The sequence below is a fragment of the Sciurus carolinensis genome, chromosome 10, assembly GCF_902686445.1.
Source record: "Sciurus carolinensis chromosome 10, mSciCar1.2, whole genome shotgun sequence".
Taxonomy (NCBI): domain Eukaryota; kingdom Metazoa; phylum Chordata; class Mammalia; order Rodentia; family Sciuridae; genus Sciurus; species Sciurus carolinensis.
In genome coordinates, this window is record NC_062222.1 from 34,451,434 (window position 1) to 34,476,193 (window position 24,760).

At 34.1% G+C, this 24,760-nt stretch overlaps 1 protein-coding gene across 8 annotated transcripts in view; it reads left to right on the top strand.

The window, feature by feature from the left end:
- The window catches only part of Rapgef2 (Rap guanine nucleotide exchange factor 2), a 247,702-nt gene that overhangs the window by 192,873 nt on the left and 30,069 nt on the right, over window positions 1-24,760 (top strand). For all 8 annotated transcript variants that reach the window (XM_047566221.1, XM_047566225.1, XM_047566224.1 and 5 more), the window contains 4 exons: window positions 4,118-4,249; window positions 14,523-14,700; window positions 19,869-20,005; window positions 20,722-20,880. In XM_047566221.1, the coding sequence (XP_047422177.1) occupies window positions 4,118-4,249; window positions 14,523-14,700; window positions 19,869-20,005; window positions 20,722-20,880 (606 nt within the window). The remainder of the gene's footprint in view (window positions 1-4,117; window positions 4,250-14,522; window positions 14,701-19,868; window positions 20,006-20,721; window positions 20,881-24,760) is intronic.

Below are 24,760 nucleotides of genomic sequence, written 5' to 3' on the forward strand. Positions count from 1 at the left end.
CATTAATCAAAAATTAATATAATATTAATTAAATATAATATATAATCTGATTAAGAATTTGACTTAAAATATTACTGTTGTTTCTTATATATTTAGTAGTATTTGTGGTTAAACTGTGATTCAATCATTTGCCTAGCAGTAGGTTGCTGAAGTTGTGATTCACAAGTAACATTTTTAGGACTATAGTTTGCTTGATCCAGGAAAAATTTGAGCAATAATATATTCATATAATCAAAGAGTAAAATAAAAACATTTAAATGAGTGAAAAATACAAGTGAGAGATTGCTTTGCATTGTTAGTAATTAATTACTGCAAAATATATTGTAGTTAAGATCAAAAGGTATTAATTTCTTTTATTTAGTTATCATTTTACTTTCATCTAACAATTACTGTATATAACCCCAGGTTCATAAAACATTCTTACTTAACAGGATTTCTGTTATAAATGGTGGTTAGAGTCACAAGATAATACCCAGTCCTATTTTATTCTGAAATTTAAACAGGTTAGTTTAAATCAGTACTGGGTCGAGACTAGAACAAAGTTTGGAATAAGCGAATCTTGTGCCTTTTTGAAATATCTTATTCAGACAGGGAGTTATTCTCCTGCTAGGAGTTCTCTGTTACCTGATGTCCTTTGGTTTGGACGTGGAGCTTGGCCTATGTCTTCCTTTTCACGCCCAACTTCCATAGGGTGTGTTTGCCTCTTAAAACCTGAAGTTTTCATAGGCCTTGACTTCCAGCTTATTTTCCAAATGCAGTGTTGTGGCAAGTTCAAATCTTTGCATCTCAGAATCTCTCCCCTGATGGTATTGTTAACCTTGACTGATGTAAAATTTAATAATAGTATGGTTTTCCTAATTTATGGTTTTCTTGGGTATGACCTCTTTTGTAGTTTCTGATACAAAGAGGTATTTAATTATGGATCAGGTTTTGGCTCAGTGGTAGGGCACTTGCCTATCTTGGGTGAGACCCTGGGTTTGATCCCTAGCACAACCCCGCCAAAAATAAATAAATAAATAAATAATTAATTAATTAATGCTAAGCTGTATATACATTTAATCTAAATTTAATATATCATTATTTCATGCTATTCTATGAAAAACACAGGTGGTAGAAGGGATAAAAGCAAACTGTTTTTAAAAACTATGTTTCTTTTCCTGTTGTTTGTTAACACCTATCACAATGACTTTTGGGGTCGTATTGTCACATCTGGAACTAGAAACCTGTTATTCACCTTCCTATTCCCTCCCCCTAGCCAAGTGTCTGGAATAGCAGGTATTCAGTATTTCTTAAATAGAATTAAGTTTTTTTTTTTTAATATTTTTTTAGTTGTAGATTGACACAATGCCTTTATTTTATTTATTTATTTTTTATGTGGAGCTGAGGATCAAACCCAGTGCCTCTTACATGCTTGGCAAGCGTTCTACAACTGAGCCACAACCCCTGCCCCAGAATTGAGTTTTTGAAAGAAAAAAATATTTCTCTATTTTCTTACGGTTGTTCCTTTTCTGTAATTCTGATGTTTCTGGTGATAAGCAGGCACAGGTGGGTACCCTGTGGCATGTGAAGGCTGGGCCCAAGTCTTCTGAGTTGTGGTGTTCTTACAGTTCCTAGTGCTGGTGGGACAGGGAGTCCTTAGGCAAGACGGGACGACCAGGTGATGGATGCTGAAGAGAAGAGTCCTTTGAGACTTGAGTAAATAATCACTTAGTAAAAATTCATTAGATTTATCTTAGTCGACATATTAAGTTAATTTTTAAAGAGTATCACAATGCGTGGCACATGTCGACCTCAGTCATGCCTGTAGTAGAGTCACTAGTAACCAGATTATTGTTCTGTAATTACATGTTTGATGGTGCCTTTCAAACTCCCTGAGCCAGAGTGATGTTTCCTCTCTTGCCTTCTGCACTAAGTGACTGAACCAAATGGAAGTGCAGCTTGGATCATGCAGGATACATGTCCCGGTCTGTGAACATAGTATTTTGGTATCTGATACCATCACTTAGCTCCATAAAGAATCCTAACCATTAATACATGTCTGCAAACTTCTGTCTTCAAATTGTTCCTGAAGAAATCCTGTAAATATTTTCACTGTTCTATGTTGTGAATAAAATTTAAATTCTGAATACAGAGGTATTTGGAATTGTTATTCTCCTAAATATGGTATGATATTCTACAGTATCTTCAATGACCAGTTTAAAAAGAAAACAAACTCTGAGTGAGATGACACATTTGACTGAACATCTCACTTCCCCAAGGTTACCAACATAGGCATTTTTATCTTTTTCATTTGGCATATAATCTTATGTCCCCTAATAAATTCATGCTTAACTTTTTTATATACCTGTATCCCATAATATTAAAAATAATTATTTCTGAACAGATTGTATGTAAATATTATTGAAAATCATGTACTTAAGTTGGGGGTGGTGTAATCTATTTGTAGAACTAGTCTGAATGATTGTAGGATATAAATGCATTTGCTTGTTTGTTTGGAACTTTGAGGTAGCCAAACTCATTGATCATTGTTATAAACCTGAATCATCTCCCTTGTGAGGCTCGTTCTAAACTATGGAATAAAGTCATATTTTTGGAAAGCGGGGGTGCAGGTCTAAGGAGAGGCAGGAATGTTACTAAGATAAACCCTTATTTAGGTTTTAATAATTAATCTTTATAGTTATCATTATTTACTAGCTAAGTAGACTCAGTATGCAGACAGGAAAGTGTATGTTGTCTATATTTAGAGATGCCAGTTAGCATTTATTTAAAAATATAGTGTGTATTATTAGCCAGTAGTGAAAGTGTAATATGATTGATAAACGTAGTTTCCTTTAAATTGAAGGGAGATCAATAGCACAGAGGAGAGGGACCAGGGGGAAGTAGGAGGGAAGGAAAATGGGAAATTCTGGGGAATTATATTGGCTAAATTGTATTGTTATGTTGTGTGCATGTACAGATACGTAACAACAAATCCCACCATTGTGTACAATTATAATACATCAATAAAAATATGGAAAATCAAAAATAACAACAAAAACAATTGATTGTCTTGTGCAGTGGTGCATACTTGCAATCCCAGTGACTTGGGAGTGTGAAGCAGGAGAATTGCAAGGTTGAGGCCAGACTCAGTAATTTAGTAACACTGTCTCAATATTTAAAAAAAGCACTGGGGCTGTAGGTCAGTGGTAAAGTGCCCCTGGGATCAATCCCTAGTACTTTCCCCAAAACAAAACAAAACACAAAATGCAGTGGCAATAACTGATAAGAGTGTAAGATTCTCGAGGGCATTGTTTTCTTAGAGTCTCACTGAGTAGCAGTTAGTAAGAGAAAAGGGTTTCAGTAAATATTTGTTGAATGAGTGAATGTGTGAATGTTTCCTTTTAAAATCCATTCTCTCTGATATATGAGGGGTGGAACAAGCACCTGTGAGGGATGCTTAGTGAATCTGTTTCAACAGAGACTATTTTTGTTTAAACACAAACAAGTAGAAAGCGTATGTTTATGTGTATAGATAGGTAAATATTATCCATAACTTTCTCAATTCTAAGTTCTTTGGTCTTTTCTCTTTGTCCTCCCTAGAGCCCAGTATAGTATATGACAGTACACTTCATTTATTTCTAGATGTTTGGGTTTTTTTGTTGTTGTTGTTGTTGTTGTTTGTTTGTTTGTTTTTAACTTTTAACTATCATATGGGCATAAGAGACCCTCAAATCTGTTTTCTTATCTAAGCAGTTTCTTGCCACAAAATTGCATTTGTGATTGTTAATAAATAGTAATAGACTAAATTGCTCATTGATGTGTAACTTGAAAATTGTAGCTTACTAAATTAAGTGCTCACCCAAGTTCATCGTAATCACAGACCCACCTATTTAAGCATTGAGTTTAGTATTATTTAAGATTCACTGTATGCTCACAAACTTTAAAAGTTTATTTTGTGATTTTTGGTCTTAAAAAAAGGACAGTATTTAGTAATTTGCAAATTCGAAAAATGAAAGATCTTCCCTAATAATATTGTTGGCTCAATAGTCTGACACAGAATACAGTATTATAATTTTAAATGTCTTCTTAGAGTTCTTGATTCAAATTGTAACCCTAGTTTTTCCTGCTCCTTCCGTAGCTTCCTGCAGATTTCACAAAACTACACCTTACTGACAGTCTCCACCCACAGGTGACCCACGTTTCTTCTAGCCATTCAGGATGTAGCATTACGAGTGACTCTGGAAGCAGCAGTCTTTCTGATATTTACCAGGTAAGAGGGTACCTTCCTTGTCATTTGCTTTATCTTCATCTAGTCCAAGGAGTTTTATGATTCTCAGTTGATGAAATTTATGAAGCAAATGTATGCATATGTATTATTTGTGTATGTGTGTATATAAAATATTGAAGTTTATGCTTCAAACAGGCATACAGTGTGTTGTATGTGTGTTTGTTTTAGGAAGTAGAGCTACTGTCAAATTGTACTGCCCTCTGCTTTATCAGTTATCAGAATTTTAAATAGAGTGGTAGCAATGGAATTTTTTTCTCTTGACTTTAAATGTTCTGTTTGACTGTGGACATAGGGTTATGACTCTTACTTGATTGGAAAACTGCAGAATTGTGCTTTTATAGTAAGTTTTTTCTCATTAAAATCTTTATAAAGTATGACAAAAGTAAAGGATTAGTTAAGATCATATCATTGAATTATATATATATTTTTAAATTGCCTACGAATATTGTTATGTGTTCATAATAAATTCTTTGCTACTCATGAATATAAAAATTTAGAACTATGAGATTTAAAAGATATTTTAGAGGCCAAATAATTTTCATTGCCAAAGAATTGTTCATTGGCAGCTGGGTGTGGTGGCACATGCCTGTAATCCCAGAGGCTTGGGAGGCTAAGGCAGGAGGATCACAAGTTCAAAACTAACCTCAGCAATTTTGCAAGACCCTAAGCTATCTCAAAAAACAAACAAACAAAAAAAAATCATTGGCTTGGAATATATAAATTTAGGAAAACGACCAAAGTATATACCAAAAAAGACCATTTTGGGGACTTTCAAATACATACTATTAATATTGGATTTTCAAAGGTTTCAAACAAAAAGAATATTTTACTCACTTTACCAAGTATAATTCTTGGTTCAGTAGGAGTTGTCCAGTGAATTGACTATAAAAAAATCACTGTTCCAAACACTATAGTTGTTTGGGATTGTCTATATTCAGGCAGTGCTAAAAGTTTTTTTTTTTTTTTTTAATTACTAAAAGTAAGGATCAATTAGAATACTATGTGTGAGATATACTTTAAGTCCTAAATTTAGTAGATCTTGGAAAATAAATCTTCTTTTAAAGAGGTATAGTATTTGGTATGTATTTTCTGTGATTTCATGGCATTACAGAGAGTTGATTTAGTAATTTCATATTTTAAACAGCTCCAAATGTATTTTTTTAAAATTATTTTGTTAGCCACAAATGCAATCATTTGTAAATTCTTGTATGCTTAAGAATTTTTCATTATTTACAATAAGAAATATAATCTCTGCCTCTTTAAAGTGACTTCACAAATTTCTACTTTGATCCATAAAAGGTTAACTTGTCGTTAACTCATTAGGAAGTAATTCCACTTCAAATGTTAGAGAAGGCATTGTGTCAGGGCAAATCTACCTCACACATGTTTCTGGAAGGGGATTTTTAAAAATCATTTATTAAAAGTTCCCGTATACAGTACAATGAACATTGTAAGTAAAATACTGTACTTTAGCTTATAGCAACTGATGTCTGTGGTAGAGTCCTTGTCTTTCAAACTTTGAGATGGTTATTATATAGTTTAAAGGTATGTAGAGTGAATAAAATTTGAAGCTACAGCAGTTATCACTGTTACTGTTCTCTGCACATGTGAGTGGAATCCCTAGAACATGAATTTATAAGAATATAGTAACTTTTTTATGTAATTTATTGGAAACATTCTGAGGGGAATTCTAGTCTTCTGTGTTGTTGCCTTGAATAGGTTGGATAAATTCATGAAGGAATTCTTGATGATATGTCTGCTTTCCTAGTTATCATCAGAAAATCTGAACAAGAGCATAGCTGTGAGTTCACATTGGACCTTGCTCCCATACAGTTAAAACTTACAGCCTGCAGTCTGAACTGATCTTTGGTTACAGAAGAAGATCCCTGCACATCATTTTGATTCACTTAGTTGAGTTGAAGGCTATTCCTTTTTTACTTGATGACACACATATAGCCTGAAAAGTTGGGCATGGTGGCACATGCCTGTAATCCCAGTGACTTGAGAGACTGAGGCGGGAGGATCACAAGTTCACAGCCAGAACTCAGCAACTCAGCAAGGTCCTAAGCAACTTAGCGAGATCCTGTCTCAAACAAACAAACAAACAAAACATAAAAATGGTGAGGGATGTGACTCAGTTGGTTACGTGCCCCTGGCTTTAATCCCTGATACCCCTGCCCCCCTGCCCAAAAAAGGAAGAAAAAGGAAAAATGCATAGATAATACCTAAAGATGTAGTTATTGACTATGCAACACTTAGCCTTTAATAGTGATTCTCAATAGACCATTTCTGTTATCTTTGAATCAGAAATTCTTAAGGTGAGAAGTTTCATAGTTGGCTCATCCTTTGTATTCTTGAATAATTCCAGGGATGAGAAACTGTCTCCCATGTTACCCTTTTAATCTTTGTACAGTTCTGACCTAGAAGAAGGTATTTTCTTTGAGCACAGAGAGATTGATATTGAACATTAGGTATAGGAAAGAAAAGAGTAGAATGATATTCCTGACAGGTGGGAGTCAAGGAATTCAAGAATTATGTGGGATGACCAGTGAGTAGCCTTAGGAGAAGAATTGTCTGTTTTAACAGGGACACATCCTGATGGCTTTGGAGTAGGGAAGTTGAGGGAGTCCTTGTCTTATGACATCTGTTTTCTCTATGAAGAGTTCATTGGTTGAGAGTGAGAGGTTGGAAGGTAAAGAGCTTTTAGGAGAAAGTTTTGAAGTAATGATTGCAGAGAGTGGGAAGGCCAGTTGACCAGAGAAATGGAGGCTCGATTGAGGTGGTGCCCTCAAATATACAGGATTTCCCTCTGCCCTGCTCAGGAGGCACAAAGAAAGCTGAGAGTTGACTTTACCCAGGATTGACATTTTATGAAATGAGTGCAGTACAAAGATAGGTGGAATAATGTGCAGTGGCAAGCTCTTTCTACGTGCAAAGTTTTGCAAAAAGTATACCTTCTGTCTGGAAGGCTTTCTTGTAGTTTTTTTTTTTTTTTTTCCTCCACCTTCACTTTCAAGTATCATTTCTCCTCATAGAATTCTTCCTTAATTTACTCACTTCCCTTATTTTACTCTCTGTGAAGAAGATCCTACTTTCAGGTACCTTTCTTGGTTAGTCCTTTTATTTCTTCCTAGACTTAATTGAAACAATATTACTTTTCTATGTCATCCCTGTGTTATCCACCTTTTGGAATGACAGCTTCCTAGCTTCAAGAAAGCATTGGGCTTGTCTCCATTTTTTTCCTCCACAGCCCAATTGAGTGGCAGGAAATTGTAGGTATTCAGTAAAGTTGTGTTCAGTGAATATAATTGAAATAATAGACTGGGGCATATAAGCTGGATGTGAAAGGAAATCAAGAGAGATGTGAGACATGGACATTGAAGGTAGTAGTCTTAAAGACTGACGGTCCTGCTTAAGTTGAGAGAGGGTTACCTCAGAGGCTTTTGGAAGCAAGCTGAAAGAATTGGAAATTGGTGGTAGAAAGCTGAGTGCCTCTGGTGATATGAGACAGTGCCATTTCCAGACATAATTAAATAGTTTAATGGTGTGACTATCAGTGAGTGGCTTAGGTGGACTGAAAATATTTGTACAAAAATAGATCCATAGAACAGAGTCCAAGCAAATTGGAACTTATATAAAATGATGTAATATATAATTCAGGAGAAAATAACAGAGAAAGTGATGGATTATTTAATGTAACATTTAGGGCGGGAGATTATTTTATCTTCTTTTGTATCACAGTTAAGATAAATCCCACATAAACTAAGGAGTTAGCAAACTCTTAATGTTATAATGACCAGAACATTTTAATAACTAAGTGACCAATTGAGACAAAGATTTAGAGTCAGAACATAAATAATTTATGCAAATTATTAAGAAAAATGCTTAACTCACAATATAAAAGTAAATGTTCAAAGAACAGAAGAAAATAATTTACAGAAAATAGAAATCTTTGTATCTTAAAATATTTAGAAATTTTGTACCTTTTAATATTTAAAATGTGTTAGTAATTGACTATAAGAGGACTTGAATATGAAAAGTGACACTTTTGCCTATCAAGTAAACACAAATTTTCTTACTTAAATGTATACTTTTACATAGTACCCATAGGATTGTAGTTTGGAGAACTCAACCTAACAGTTTACATTGAGAACTTTATAAAACTGTCTTTTTTATGTTGGCCAAATTATATTGTTATATTATGTGCCAATATGAATGTGTATCAACAAATCCTGCCATTATGTATAATGTACCAATAAAAAGTGTGGAAAAATTTTCTTTCTCCTTTAGACATAAGAATTTTTGAAAGCCAATGTTGAAGTAAAAAACACTGATGTTACTAAATTTGGAAAAATGTAAATTCTGATACACAAACTAAGCTTAATAGAAACACGTTTATTCCTAAATATATTTTCGTACTTTCCACGTGTCTGATTTTATGTTATGTTCCAACTCACTCTGTTGTCTCACTTAACTTAGCATCAACATTAACATTCAGCATAACTTCCCAGCCTAAATTTGGATCTGGCTTAAATGCTAGTTGGGTTAAATATGTATGTTTGAAATTCTGCACACAATTTATTGAGATACTTACTAAGCAACCCCCTTATATGACAATATATGTGGTATATTTAATAAAGATTTTTGTTTTGTAAAATAAAACTTGTAGAATTTTACTTTTATTTTAGTTAAATTAACAGTTCACTAGAGCTGTATGGCATTTAAAATTTCCTGTTTGTTCCTTTTCTTGACATTCTTTTAAAAATGCCATATATAAAAAAAAAATGCCATATAAAATGGTTTTAAAAACTATATTTGCAATAACTGAATATATTGAATCCCGTTTGATTTATAAATGTCATAGGGCTTTCAGCTCAATATGATAATATTGTTATATGTTTAAGAATATTACTACTTAAATGTTAAAGGGCAACTAAACCTATGTTATAGGCTATACATGTATAAGTTAAATTAATATAGGACAGGAATAATTTGCCTGACAAATACTGTTTTAGTCATCTTTTTTGCTGCTGTGTCTAAAAGACCTGACCAGAACAATTGTAGAGGAGAAAAAGTTTATTTGAGGGCTTAGTCTATAGAAAGGTCTTAATTTCAGAGGTCTTAGTCTATAGAAAGCTGGCCCCATTCCTCCTGGTTGCACATCATGACTGGAGAGTGTGGTGGAAGGAAGAAGCTCACATAATGATCAGAAAGCAGACAGAGAATCCAGTCTCCAGATACAGAATACACTCCCCATAGCCACACCCCCAGTGAGCCACTTCCTCTAGCTACACCCCACCTGTCTCCAGCTACCACTCAGTGAATCCCATTAATTCACTAATTAGGTCAACTAATAATCCAATCATTTCTCCTCCAAACCTTCATGCATTATCTCACATGTGAGCTTTTGGGGAATACCACATCCAAACCATAACAAATCCATAAGCCTTTCTCCTTGCTCCCGAGACAAATATAATCTGATACCTTTTAAACAAAAAGAGTCTGTGTACGTAGAATAAAAGAGTTTAAAAACCAGCATTAATCTTAAAAATGTAGTTTAGAGGAAGCTAGAAAACAGCAAGTATTTTATGTATATTTATGTGCAAATGCATATTTTTAAACATTATGTTTCTGACTTAGCGAAGTAGAAAACATTGTATTACTGTTTTATATCTTAACTTTTTTTTTTTTTTTCATAAAGACTGTCTATTGGGAAATCTTGGCATAGTATTTAGTATTTTGTGTTGGTCAGATCTGACATTGAATCTTAGACAATTACTGTTCTGTTCATATTTAGCACCTTACTAATTTTCTTGTGTGTTTTCTTATCTGTTAAGTAAGGGTAATAATATAATGTGCTGAATTGATGTGAAGATTCTATTAAAAGCATCAAATTTAGTGCTAGATACTTGGTAGTCATTCAGTACACAATCTTTTTTTCTTTTTAGGATTTTTTTCTTTTTATTTTATGATAATGCAGAAGGAATACACATTCAGTAGAAACCATACTTCACCTTTTGAAATTTTGCTCTTTCCCAGCCTGGTGATATGAATTAAGATACTCTTAAGATGCTGGGTACCAGCAACAAGCTGCAGGTCCTAGTCAGCCATGTGATCATGAGGGGATAAACCTATATAGTCTGTAGAGTGCTGTGTTGCTAAGCAAGGACATGTGGTAGGTCAGGTGTATTAAGAGCATTTTTCAACTTATGACATTTCCCATTTGCCGTGGGTTTATCTGGATGTAAGCCTATTGTATGTAAGTCAAGGAACATCAGCATTCTCAATTGGATCCTGGCTCTTGAAAGAGTGAAAGCACTCCTTTGTTTCCTTTATTATTCTTACAACACACAGCTTAACATGTATAGTGGATGAGTCTGGCCAGTTCTGCTCCCTTTTAAGAGAAACTCAAGCCATTGCAACTTTGACTTCTTGATTGGATCCCTTTTTTTTTTTTTTTTAACTTTTTTAATTTGGCTTTTATTTTTTTACAGACTGCATTTTGATTCATTGTACACAAATGGGGTACATCATTTCGTTTCTATGGTTGTACACAAAGTAGATTCATACCATTTGCATAATCATACATATACATAGGGTAATGATGTCTGTCTCATTATATGAACCATTTGACCAGAATTTGATGTGTATATTTAATCTGAAAGAAATTTGTTTACAGTGGGGCTGGAGTCGTGGCCCAGTGATAGAGCACTTGCCTAGCATGTGTGAAGCACTGAGTCCAATTCTCAGCACCACATTAAAAAAATAAATAAAGTTAAAAAGAAAAGAAATTTGTTTACAGGTACATAAGGAGTTGGGCATAGACCTTCAACGGATTTTTTTTTTTTTTTTTTTTTTTGGCGGGGGATACCCAGGTATGAACTCAGGAGCATTCAACCACTGAGCCACATCCCCAGTCCTGTTTTGTATTTCATTTAGAGACAGAGATTTACTGAATTGCTTAGCACCTCGATTTTGCTGAGGCTGGCTTTGAACTTGAAATCCTCCTGCCTCAGCCTCCTGAGCCACTGCACCTGGCAGAATTTTTTTTTTTTTTTTTTTGTCAAATTGTTCAAATATAAATTGTGTGCAGGACTCATTGCTGATAATAGAGAGATGTATAAAGTATGTAAGGACTAAGGAGAAAAATGTATTCTCTTGAGAATGGGACTTATGATCTAGGGCTATAACTGGAATCCTTTCCCCTTATTGAATCCAAAAGTTGTCCTTTGAATGGTGAGAAGCTGTAGTTCCAGTTGACAGATGAAAAAATGAGCTCATGGGGGTTGGGTAACTTTGCTGAAACCATATAATGAATGGTAGAGGCGAGAATTGGAGCACTAAACCAAGTTTCTTTGTTCCTTGAGCTAATATAAATTCAGTAAATACTGGGTTCCAGGCTCTAAGGGTTTAGTTCTCTTCCCCTGGAGACCAGCTTTTGTTCCTTAACCTTTCAACTTTACTTGGTCTCCAAACATCTTGCCTTTCACTGTAACTGTGGTTGACATTAGTAGATGCCTGAAAGGTTGCTTGTCAAGGTCTTTTAAAATGTATTATTTAGGGAATTCTATAATATCTTAAAATAAAATAGAAGTTTATTCTAAGTAAAAGCAATCTTCCAAATTATTGGTTTAATGAATGTTATTTTATGAATAGCTTGTATCCTAAAGAATGGAATACTCATAGAGATAGCAGACATCTATGATCAAAAGAAGTGGAAGGTTCAGTTTTGAAGAGATGATACCAATTAACATTCCAAAGTTTAGTCACCAGCATGGATTAGGGGCAGGACTTAAATATATTTCATTTAAATGATAGTAACTTCTTTAGGATGGTATAAAATATATTTTTCATCTTTTTGCATATGTTGTTTTAAAAATTAAAAAATAACCTTTAGTTATTTCAAATATTAGTTAAAAGAAATTCTTTTTATTGCTTTTGTCAATAGTGCTGCTTGTTCAGTTTGTTCTAATAGTAAAGAAGTTGTGTATAGAATAGGACTGATAGTATATTTGAAACTATAAGATAAGGAGTAATAGAGTCTTCAAAGTTAAGGTGAAATGGATGAAAATGTAATCATAGTAAGCATTAGCAACTTCTTTTAGACTTCAGAAATAAGGTAGGGATAACAGTGATGCTCTCCTGGTTTCCCTGACCACAGCCTTGGCTGCAGCATCACTTCAAGTTCTACTACTCCGCTTTCTTTCTGGAATCTAGAGATAACTCTCTGAATTCCAAATTTAAATAGGGGGACAAGTTTCTGAGTGTGTCATAATTCAATTCCCCATGCTTGGGCTGCAGATGCCTCTTCTACCTGGAATACTCCTCTGCTGACAATGGTCAGTAGCACTAAGGCTGTTGTTTAAGGGGCTTTTGTAGACATTAGGTTTTCTGTCTTTAATAATTTTCCACTTCACTTAGTTGTTTCTTATTAGAAAACACGTATCTTAAGTTCAGGAAAATATACCTAAATAACTGCAAATGTGATTAAAATTCTGTTACTCTTGAGAAAATTTTAGCAAGTGCTTGTATTGCTTCAAAATGTAGGACTAAATCTTATGTTCTGTGATATAAACCTAGACTTTAAAAAGGTGAATCTTCATTGATAAGAAAATAGCACAATTCGTTCTTTAAACCATTCAGTTGAAATTATAAGAAAAGTGTACACATCCTTCTGAAAGCCACATTTTTGTGTAATTGTTAAGTATAAAGAGGCAGATTAGATTGTGCTTAAGCCTCTGGAGTCAAATTCCTAGTTTCTAATCTTGATTTCACAATTTGTCAGCAGCACTACCTTGGAAAAATAATCTTTCTTTACCTAAGTTTTCAGAGAATAATAAGAGTTAGTGGCTTTTAATTCATAGGGTTATTTTTAGGATTAAATGAGTTAATATATGAGTAGTGGTTAAAGCACATTGTTAAGTATTCAGTGTTTAGCCAAGTATTATTATCAGGGTCAATATTTTATATTTTTTTCTTTAAAAAAATCTTTATATATTCTTAAAGCTCTTTATTGTCTTTAAAAAAATAAGCATGTGGGCTTTGAATTGAAATTGGTAAGCTTTATCATACACATTTTCTACAGAATTAACTTTACAATAAGATGTTTTCCAGAGTTTAGTATTTCAGTTAGAAAAATACATTTGTGATGTTCAGGATTGATATAGGTAACATTGAATTAAATTCATTCTCACTATATATAAGCATTTAGTGAATTCTGTGTATATAATGTCAATAAGACCAAATACAACACATGTATGTACATATGTGGATGTGTGTGTGTGTGTGTGTGTGTATAGTGTGTGTATGTGTGTGTATTTATATTTGAAACATTTACAGATAAACCTGGAAGAATAATTGTTCTAGTCTTCAGATAGCCCAGCAGAAGAGACCATCTTGAAATAAGTGACTTTGGTGATTAAGAAACTAAATATTCAGGTTATTCAGGTATTGGTGTATGTCTTTTTTTAGAAAAATATTTTTAGTTGTAGGTGGACTCAATACCTTTATTTTATTTATTTTATTGTGGTGCTGAGGATCAAACCCAGTGCTTCACACGTGCTAGGCAAGCAGCAAGCACTCTACCACTGAGCTATAATCCCAGCCCCTGATGTTTGTCTTTTTAAGTTGACATTTGGTTGATAATGTAGTCAGGTATGTTGATAAATAGGAAGATAGAATGTGTCAACTTTAGGCATATGTGATCTCCTATACTGTTTCTTGATATATACTTTAAGAGTAGTTATTTTAACTAATTGTTATTGTTTGGTTTGTGTTTTTATCAGGTTACCTTTGATTTGTGGTTTATTTCTCCTAAAAGACTCTCTAAGAGGGGAAATCAGTTTAGTCTTCTTGGCATTGATAAATTCATATCAGTTCTTCTGGAGGAGAATTGTTCAGAATCAACAAATTGTTACCCTTTAGCTCATAGCTTAAACTGTTCTATTTGAAAAATGAAATGAAACAAGTACTATTTTTTATTCTTTATTCTACTATGTTTCAAATGCTGTGTGATGGCTCAGATAAGAAATAAAAACTGCTGATATTAAAATCATTCATCCTAACATTTTAGTATGAATGATTTTGTTGAAGTAGTTCTTTTTATAGTGTCTGATGCACAAATAGTTGAATGTGGAGTCCTTCTAACTTAGTTACAGAAAAATAAATACAACATAACTACTTTGAACTATAATTGTTCTTATCTCTTTGGGTTCCCAAAGTTAGTTTTTAAAATATCTTAAATGTTCATTTTAAGGCCACAGAAAGTGAGGCTGGTGATATGGACCTGAGTGGGTTGCCAGAAACAGCGGTGGATTCCGAGGACGACGATGATGAGGAAGACATCGAGAGGGCATCAGATCCGCTGATGAGTAGGGACATTGTGAGAGACTGCCTGGAGAAGGACCCGATCGACAGAACAGATGACGATATTGGTAAGTACAACCAATAAAATAAATCTAGGAGCGGTTTAAAATATTTAGAGGTAAAACTGTCTGATACAATAGAGCGCAAATCTAGTAAACTTTAAGAAGACATTAATTTATGAATTTCCTTTGTATAAATGTTGGTGATGAATGCTTTTCCTTTGTATATGTAGTATTTGTTGGGAAAAAATAAAAAGTCAGTGTTAGCCCATACCTTCAGAAGTCTACACATAATACTGTGAATGAACTTCCTAGTAAAATCGTTCCACAAAACTTCTTTCATAGCTTAATTTATAACACACACACACAACTAAATTTGTCTTCCAGGTAGTTTTAATTCCATTAGTTGTCTTCTAAGCTCTAGTTCTGTTAAGTTTGTGTTTTCTGTGTGTAAATGTGGGTTGATGGCAGTTAGTAAATTGTCATATGAATGGATTTGTTTCCGCTCTGGTTCCATGTGAAGGAAGTCTGAGTGGAAGAGGATAGTATGCCAAGCTAGTGGCACCTGTGCTGTGAGGGTAAAGACGTTTCTTTACTTGTACTGTAAAGTTAAAAGTTCTAAGTGACTTTATATCTACCTTCCATCATGAGCAAGAGTCAATTGTGTAATAATGGCCTTGTATTTGAATACATCCCCAACTCTGACTTTTTGCTTAGCATATTAGGAACAAGAGCAACTTCTGTGCGGTCATCTCCCACCAAAGTTCTGGAATCCATAACCACCCTTGCCTGAACCCAAATGATCTATCTGTTCCACCACTTGCCTAATTCTTTGGGTCAATATGTATTTCAAGAGAAATCAAATGAACTGAGTTTGTGGGATTAGCTATAGGAAGGTGTGGGTATGTGTATGTGTGAGTAGCTTGTCTTATTACTTGTTCGAGTGGGACAAACATGTTTGTGGGAGAACTTTGACCATTTAAAATAGACATGAGATAGGGAGTAAGGAGAGTGAAATATGGAAAACCAAACCCTTGAATTAGTTATGTGTAATTTAAACTACAGTCATTGATGCGAGTTGCTAACTCTCTGTAGGTGAACATCATCATATGGTGGTAATTATTCATCCATTCATTCAGCTAATGTAGTAGAGCGCCTTCTGGGTGCTGAACATTTCCTAGCTCTGAGCAATGCCCGTGGTGAACAGGGCAGAGGCTCTTGTTTTGTCAAAGTCTGTTGGGGAGACAGTGATTAGCAAGTGAACAGGTCAGACGTTGCAGACAGTGGTGAGTGCTTCAGAGGAGCATATAGTGGAGGTGGGGGAGTGAACTGAGTGCAGTGGTTCTCAGATTCACCCCCTGAAGACAGGGGTGTCCCTGTCATGTATCAGAAACCAACGTGTTTGTCTGATTTCCAGTGTCCAAAGCTGTTTTTTTTTTTTTTTTTTAATACTTCTGTTTTTTGTCCGTGCAAACTTATTTTGTTTTTTAGATCCCTCTATTGTACTTGAAAGAATTGAACTGCAAGTGTGTTCAATTTACCATCTTAATTCAGAACCTTGATTATAGTTTTTTTTTTATTAGATAGAATATTGCTTATGTACAAGTTCATTTGGTTGGAAGTTGTCTTGTAAGTGAGTGTATCTGCTGTTTTTAATTTATTTTTTTAATAGCTGTGGAAGAAAATGCTGATTATTAAAATATGTGCAGGATGTCTGTTATTCCTGGAAATTTAAGACTTTGGCTTTGTATTTGAGAAGGCTTCTATCTCAGAATTTCTGGAAAGCAAGAAGTGCTTATTCCTACAAATAAGTGCAAAAATCATTTGTTTACTTGCTTGCTTTTCTTTTCTTTTTTGAAATTTGATTTTACTAAGTTTCTCAGGTCTACCTTGAACTCGTGATCCTTCTGTCTCAGCCTCCTGCGTAGGAACTGGAATTAAAGACATGTGCCACTGCTCCCAGCTGTACTCAATTATTGAATGGTTTTGCACCTTGTTTTATACCATTATTTAATTAATTTATTTGTTTATTTATCTATTTTTATGTGGTGCTGAAGATCCAACTCAGTGCCTCACACATGCTAGGCAAGTGCTCTACTACTGAGTGCTCTACTACTCTAGCCCCTGAAGTTTTATTTTTTGTTTTGAGGGCTTGATATATTAAGGTAGAAAAAGAATGACTTTGATCTCTTTGAAATAATTTTTTTTCCTCCAGCTTCATGTATCACCATAAACCTCTTGAGATTGAAAACAACAACAACAACAACAACAACACAATATTAAGCCTTTATTAAACAGAAAATTGAATCAAGCAAACCAAGATAAACTTATTTTCTGAGCTGATTTCAGCTTCTGGTGTCTCTAAGTTGAATTGTTTTTTTCTTTGTGTCACAATGACTACTAACAAAAATTTTTTAGAAACTAAAATTTTTCATAAACAAGAACATTCCTATCTTAACAAAATAGGACATGTTACAGTGGTATATCATTCTAAATAAGAATATAATTCTAAAAGTTTCTTCTAGAAATATTTAAAAAGCAGTTCTGCACTGCCCCATGGCTTCTCCTTTTCATTTATTCTAGGGACTGTCTTAGTACTCATCCCAAGTTCTCAGCTCTTGGCTACCTTAGCCCCTCTAGTTTGTGTAATACTATTGGCATTATCAGAGTTTAGTTTGAACCAAATGCTTAAATAGCCAAGTGCTTCCAATTTATTTATTGTATTTTTAAATATTAATGATAGAAAAATTCTTTTTTAAAAATCGCTCCAAATCTCCACTGTAGTAAATAGTTATGTAGGAGTTTTCACAAAACCAGTGTTTGGATACTTTTGAATCCTTGAGAGTCTTAAAAACTATCCAGGTAAGCATTTATGCCATCTTGGTTCTTCTACTAAACTTGAAGAACTATGTATATCTACTATTATTAGATCTTTCCCGTCCATTTTATTCTTATAATATGTGATATAGTTATTTCCTATCTTGTTGTATTAATGCCAGTCACTGCTTATATATCACAAATTGATTGCATGACCCACTAATAAAATAAGAACCTGTCAGAAACAACAAACACGTTTATTCAAAGCACTTTACAGTCATTCTAGTGGACCTTAGTGGAGATATTTTACGTGTTCTGCCCACTTTTTCTTCTGCAGTCATATGTGTGGTAATTATTTGACTTCTGGTATTCTCTGAACGTATCTTAAATTCAAAAACATTTTTTACATATAATGAACTTCCGGTCTCACATTTTCCTTAAGCCCATTAACCTTCGCTTGCCCAAGGAAATTTAACAACTGCTAGGAGAGAAAAAGGTGAGATGTGTGGTCTACAGGTTATATTGTAATAGCTTATGGTGAGGGACGAGGGATGATGGCTACAGAAAACAGGCTGGGAACAGCAGAATTAACCGTGATGTGCTGATCAGAGGACCATGTCTTGTTCATTTGCTTCTGTATTTCAAATCAAAAGGTCAGTGCAGTTGTAAAATAGTGATTCCTACCTTTCATATGGATAGATATGGGTCACCTCTTATAGTGGTATTCAGAATCTCTTTGCTGTTCTTGGGAATAAATATATTTTATGGCACAACTCAGACACACCTACTCATTTCAGAAGTAAAATATTCACTAAACAGAATTTAATCTTTAAATTCTGACTGATGTGCTTTGATATTTTATCATCATCATCATCTTTTTTTTAATATTGGTTGCAACAGTAAATTGATTTTCTGACACATAAATCTGGGTCAGGTTAAAGAACACGGTCCTACTACTGTACAGAATGCCTGGGTGCCACTTATCATTATTCTCCTGATTATCCAAGCCACCTTGTGTAATGACAAGCACTGTACCAGGAGGAGGGATGATATAGAGTCTAGTCAGAATGTGACATTACCCAACTGGACAAGAGGAAACCACTCAGTCTGTCCTTCTGGAATTGTAATGTTTTCACAGATTATATTTTTCTGTGTTACTTTTTCCCTAGCAGTTAACAAAATGCATACAATAACATAAAATTTCTTGCTCAAAATTAACAGAAGGAATATATAAAGGACAGTTAGATTGTGTGGGTGACAAGAAAAATATATGTTATATTTAGCTGAGAGGTTAGATGATACCATGACTATAATTATAATGACAACAATAGCAGTTCTTATTTGTTGAATATTTACTCTGTGACAAGTACTTTATCAATACTTTTGATTCTCATCGCTGTTCAATGAAGGTAGATATATTATTTTGCAAATGAGAAAACTGTCTTAGGAAATTTACCAACTTACAAGTTGACCACTAGGAAGTAAGACCACTAATAAGGAAGACCACTAGGAAGAATTGAATGTCTTGACACATACCCTGTGCTCTTCACTGCCACCCAGAGTCCATAGTCCTGAATCATGTCACTGCCACCTTCTAATTATATGTGTCTGAGCCTCAGTTTCCTCCCTATGAACACATGCATTTCACAGGGCCATTGTGAAGAATGAGGAGAAACCCTAGTAGATAATTAGTAAAGCTACTTAATAATAGGAAACACAAAACTAAAGGGTAGAGATCACAGCATTTGAGGAACTATGAAGTCATCTGCCTTGTCAACAGCCCCAACTATAACAAAATATAAGGTGTTTCTCCATAGTGTTGCCAGTAGAAGAGTGATCAGACTTTTCTTCTTTTTGCCAATCTGTGGGATAAGAAATGGTATATCCATTCTCGCTTAAATGATATGTTGTGACTTTTGAATTGACTAATTTTTATGGATTTGTCTGATCCATAGAAAATCTCCCTTGGAATATTTTTTTAATTAAATGTAGTTATTTTTGCTATTTTAAGTATCTACCTGCCCTAAAAGGCACTAGAATGGAGTTGGCACCTTACTAGAGAATTCTCAGAGCTCCATTTCTATTTTGACTATAATAAGCCTTACTTTAGTAGATGACAGCTGGATTTCAGTTGAAATTTCCCATTTTAAGTTTAATGATTTCTTCAGTGCCTTTAGTGTTTGGTTTACAGTGTAACCTCTTGCTTCTAAATCAATAAGGAAATAACCACCATTTTCTTGGTGACAGAAATCTTTATGTACCTACAGAAAATTAGACTTTTACTGAAAATACCGAAAATGTATTTTTCAGTAGGCAAAATTGTGTGGCATTTTCAAAGAAAAAAACCTAGAGCATTCTTTTGGAAGATTCACTTTTAATAAAGGGTGTGGTTTTGACCAGGAGTATCTTTTGCTTTTCAGAACAACTCTTGGAGTTTATGCACCAGCTGCCTGCATTTGCCAATATGACGATGTCAGTGAGACGAGAACTCTGCGCTGTGATGGTGTTTGCAGTGGTGGAAAGAGCAGGGACCATTGTGCTAAATGATGGTGAAGAGGTCAGTAAATATTCCTGCCTCTTGAAAAGCTTGTTTGAGGATCTCCCAATTCAGCACTTAGACAAAAACTCAGTTCTTATATTTTCCTTCTCAGAAATCAGCAGTAAAAAGTTTGAATAAAAAATTATTATGTAGAAAAAAAAATATTATGTACTTATTTCATCACAGCATTCTAAATCCATTATTTTATTCTCCATTATATAATATTTCATACAATATTGGTAATGGTTTTTGCGGTGGTGGGGATTGAACCCGGGGTTTCACACATTAGGCAGATGCTCTACCACTGAGCTATAGCCTCATTAACATTTCAGTTTTGCAACTTATGTCATAAATACAGTGCTTTTTATCAGGGCAATATGATGTCAGGGCAGTAGTGATTATTATATATTATTTACATGTCCTTTGGGATACAGAGGAAACTTTTTTCCTTATGTCACTTTCGAGAAGAATATCCAAAGTCAGACTTAAAGGGCAGGATGAAATTGCTCTGTGCTAGGCATATGAGAACATGTAGATATGCAGTTGTGTATAAATGCTTATTCTGTGAACTTCCTGAAGAGTTAGTATCACTTAAGTTATTTATTCCATTTTTAAGGCAGAGGATCCGCTAAGCTTTTTTAAGTACCAGGAAGTACCATTCTGAAACTTATAGCTGTGTCATCACAATACTAATTCCTGCTTTTTCACCTTTTTTTTTTTTTTTTTTTAATTAGCTGGACTCCTGGTCAGTGATTCTCAATGGTTCTGTGGAAGTGACTTATCCAGATGGAAAAGCAGAAATATTATGTATGGGAAATAGTTTTGGTGTCTCTCCTACCATGGACAAAGAATATATGAAAGGAGTGATGAGAACAAAGGTGGATGACTGCCAGGTATAAAATGTATATTTTATTCTTTTTAAAAAAAATTGTTCCTTATGGATATATATGACAGTAGTGCATGTTTTGACATACATGCATGGAGTATAACTTATTCTAATTAGGATCCCACTCTTGTGGTTGTACATGATGTGCAGTTACACTGGTGGAATATTCATATAAACATGGGAAAGCCATGTCCAATTCATTCCACTGTCTTTCCTATTCCCATTTCCCTTCCCTTCCCTTCATTCCCTTTTGTCTAATCCAATGAACCTCTATTCTTCCCCTCATCCCCCTTGTGTATTATCATCCTCATATCAGAAGGAACTCTTGACCTTTGGCTTTTTGAGTGACTTGACTTATTTCACTTAGCATGATCGTCTACAGATTCATCCATTTACCAGCAAGAATCATAAAATCATTCCATTTTATTCTTAATAGAGAACACTTGTATGTAATTTAGTATTTTTCTGCCTATATTAATATGTCATCTTTAAATAAGATTTTAATGTAAACTTTTAGTATTATGCTCCAAGAAATTAATTATGAATATCTCTTGAACTTAACTTAAAATTCACAGAACTATGTATTTTGTTTTTTAAAAGGTGTTCTGTAAATAGGGCATTTTAAATTTTCCACCAGAAATTATTAGTTAATAATCTGTTCATTGATAATATGGCAGTAAAATGCATATTATGAAAAATCATAAGTAGATAATTAAAAGTAATGGTATAGCTATGCAATGTTATTATTTAAATTCATAGAAAAATAATTGATTTCAGAAGAGACATGGAATTTTATTGTAGTATAAATCAGTTGAACGACTTACCACTAAAAAATAATTACTAATGCAAAGAAAGTACTTGATAGCAAAAGAGAAATGGCATCCACATTGATGGTATGTTAATATTCTTTATTTCAAAACCTTTAGTAGTAGGCTAGAGAAAATACGTGGACAAATGTGAAATTTAATTAGATTAAGTTAAATGGGAGCTTCTGTGTTAGGGAAGAATTTAAGATGCTTTTACTCTTAAGTGTTTATAATTTATATATAGTCTTCTAAAAATTTCTCTCTGAAAGATAAAATAGTTTGATGTAAATAAGCCAAAAAGTTTGATTTGACTTAAGACTAATGTTAAGGGCTCATTATATTTATTAGTCTGCATTTTGCATGACATCCGAATGTAGTTTATTCTGAAAGAACATAATTGAATTTCTTTGCTACATACCCCACCACCCATTTTAAATTTTGAGACAGTCTTACTAAGTTGTCCAGGCTGCTCTCGAGCTTAGACTCTTCTGGCCTTGGCCTCCTGAGTTAGAATTACAGGCATGTACCAGTGTGCCTGAGTCATAATTGAATTTTTATAGTGTCAGATCAATGTTGCAGTAGTGTTATTCATTTAAATTTTCATTTTGAGCACTTGCTTAATTAAATTAAAAAACAAACAAACAAACATGGCTATAAATAAAATAATCCCACTTTCATAATCAATATAATTTTACCAGATAATTCCTTGAGTAAGCATCATGGGGGGGGGGACTATAAATTCAAAGTTTTAAATATGTAAAGTAAGAAAACCATTATAAATATAGTCACTTCTCAATTATTTAGTATAATAGAGGGGAAAAATGGATAAATACCTAAATCTTTATTTGTATGAGAATATACATTTAGGAAGGATTGTATATGATATTTCAGCTCTGGAATTGTATTCCAAAAAAATAATGAAAACAAACTGAGTCAAGACAAGCTAGAGAAGTGTTAAAGGTTTCTCCATCCTATTATCTTTTATTAGTTTCTTCCTGAATCCTTTCTTCTCTTTGTTGGGAATCTCAATAACATTCAAGTTGGAGTCTGTTCCTTAGAGGCCAAATAAAAGTTATTCCAGTTGTGAGAGTTTAGCAGGCACATGACTACACCTAATTGGCCAAACTACTTTCATTGAAATGTAACCATGGGACCTAAATGAATTAAAGGCATATAAATGTTTTAGAGTAATTGATAAAAATGTTATGTGACTGACTATTACAGAATTTGTAAGTCATGTCAGGTACCATTAAGTATTTATCTTTGAGTTCAGGAAAGGATGAGGAGGTAGGTGTTATGTTAGAGAAGAGAGTCTAATCTATTTACAGAATGAAAAATAAGTAGGAGATCCATAGTGATGGCAAGTTAGACCTCAACTCAAAACAAAACTCTGATTAAGATATGTAGATTCCTGTAATTCCTAATATGCAGTTCCCAGAAATATGTATAGGGTCAGAGGTAGAGTGCCTGCTGCAGAAAACTCTGTCTTCCACTCCACTCCACTCCATGCCATTGTAAAAGAAACATGTCAAATCAGGGAATTCACAAATCGTTCCCTAGGTTGAACATCCACCAAACCATCTGCTCAGCCCTGACATTTTATCCCTTAAGAGTACAACAGGGGTAGAGAATGAATTTACACATTTTAAGTGCTTTATTTGGGTTAGGATTTTTAAGTACCTTCTGTTAAAATGTCCTATATCTGTCAGAAATGATAATAATAATAATAATAATAATAATAATAATAATTATTATTATTATTATTATTTTAGCTCTTCCTCTTGGAATCAGTAGAACTATAAAATGGCCTCCATGGTGTCTCTCATTCTTCTGACCACATTATAGGGAATTAATAGCTGTTGACTCTAATGAACAAAGGTGGTGATATATATTTTGCAAGAAAATAAGCTTCACTTAGGATTGACCCTAACTAACATTCCATTGGGGTCCAAAATAAATATCCTGTAGTACAACACCTAGTTGAGTTCATGTTAAGCAAAAGAAGACAATAGTGAGTAGATTAAATTTAACATTTCTTAGAATTCCCTGATGTGTTCAAACTCTTGTGTTTTATTTTGGATGATTCCTTTGAGTTCTCCTCAAACTCTGGAGTTGTTTCTCTCCAGTATCTGTTCTTACTCCTTTGTGTGGTGTAAAGAATAAAGATTAGAGCTTTAGACATCCTGTTGTACTTGGTGATTGGTATTGACTTTCTGCAGCAACCTGCATGGTGGTTAATTCAGGAAACTGGATGGGGGGTGATGGGGGCTTAGAAAAAACAAACAAGACACACAAAGAGAGAAGAGGCTAGGACCTGGTGGGCATTACACTGTGGTAGAGATGAGATGACCAAGAGCCAGCTCAGCATATTTACTATATAGGTTTTATCATCAAAAAGATTTCTAGTGAGAAAGTTTCTTAAAAGCACTGAACCAAAGTTGAAGACTAATGGCCTAATTATAATTATCAACTTGCGCCCATAATTCTCTACCCCTGGGCAGTTGGTGTCTGAACTTTAAGAACTGATAATTCTGTGGCCAGTATAGAACCTCCTCCTGCATATATAGGATGTCATCATAGCAACTGGGCAGTCTCCATTGGCACTTTCGCCAGAGATTTCGAAGAAGGATCGCTTCAGTCACTGCTCCTGGCGGCTTTCTGTTCCCTATACACCACTTTGTTTTCCTTTTCCCTTCTCCCTTTGTCCCTTCTTCCCCTCTTCCCCTCTTCCTCTGCTACCCTCCTCCCTTTATTTTTCTCCCCTCTTTCCTTCTCTACTGCCTGCCCTTCACCCTTCAGTGGGAGCAAACACATGGATACCTAATTTGAACAATTAGGTGTGAATTTTCCTTAAAGACTACAGAGTTCCAGTTTAAATATATCTAACCTTTTAAGGTAAATCTACATTAGAATCATGTTTTCTTGGGACCATTGAAATTAAGAAGTAGTTTGGGATGAGGAAACAGTTTGTCATGGATAAGTTGAAAGTTAACTGTATAATTTGTTGATGGAAGTTTAATTTTACTTTCTTTGATCATCTGTAATTTTTCAACTTAAATCATGAATTACGTGCCGGAAGAA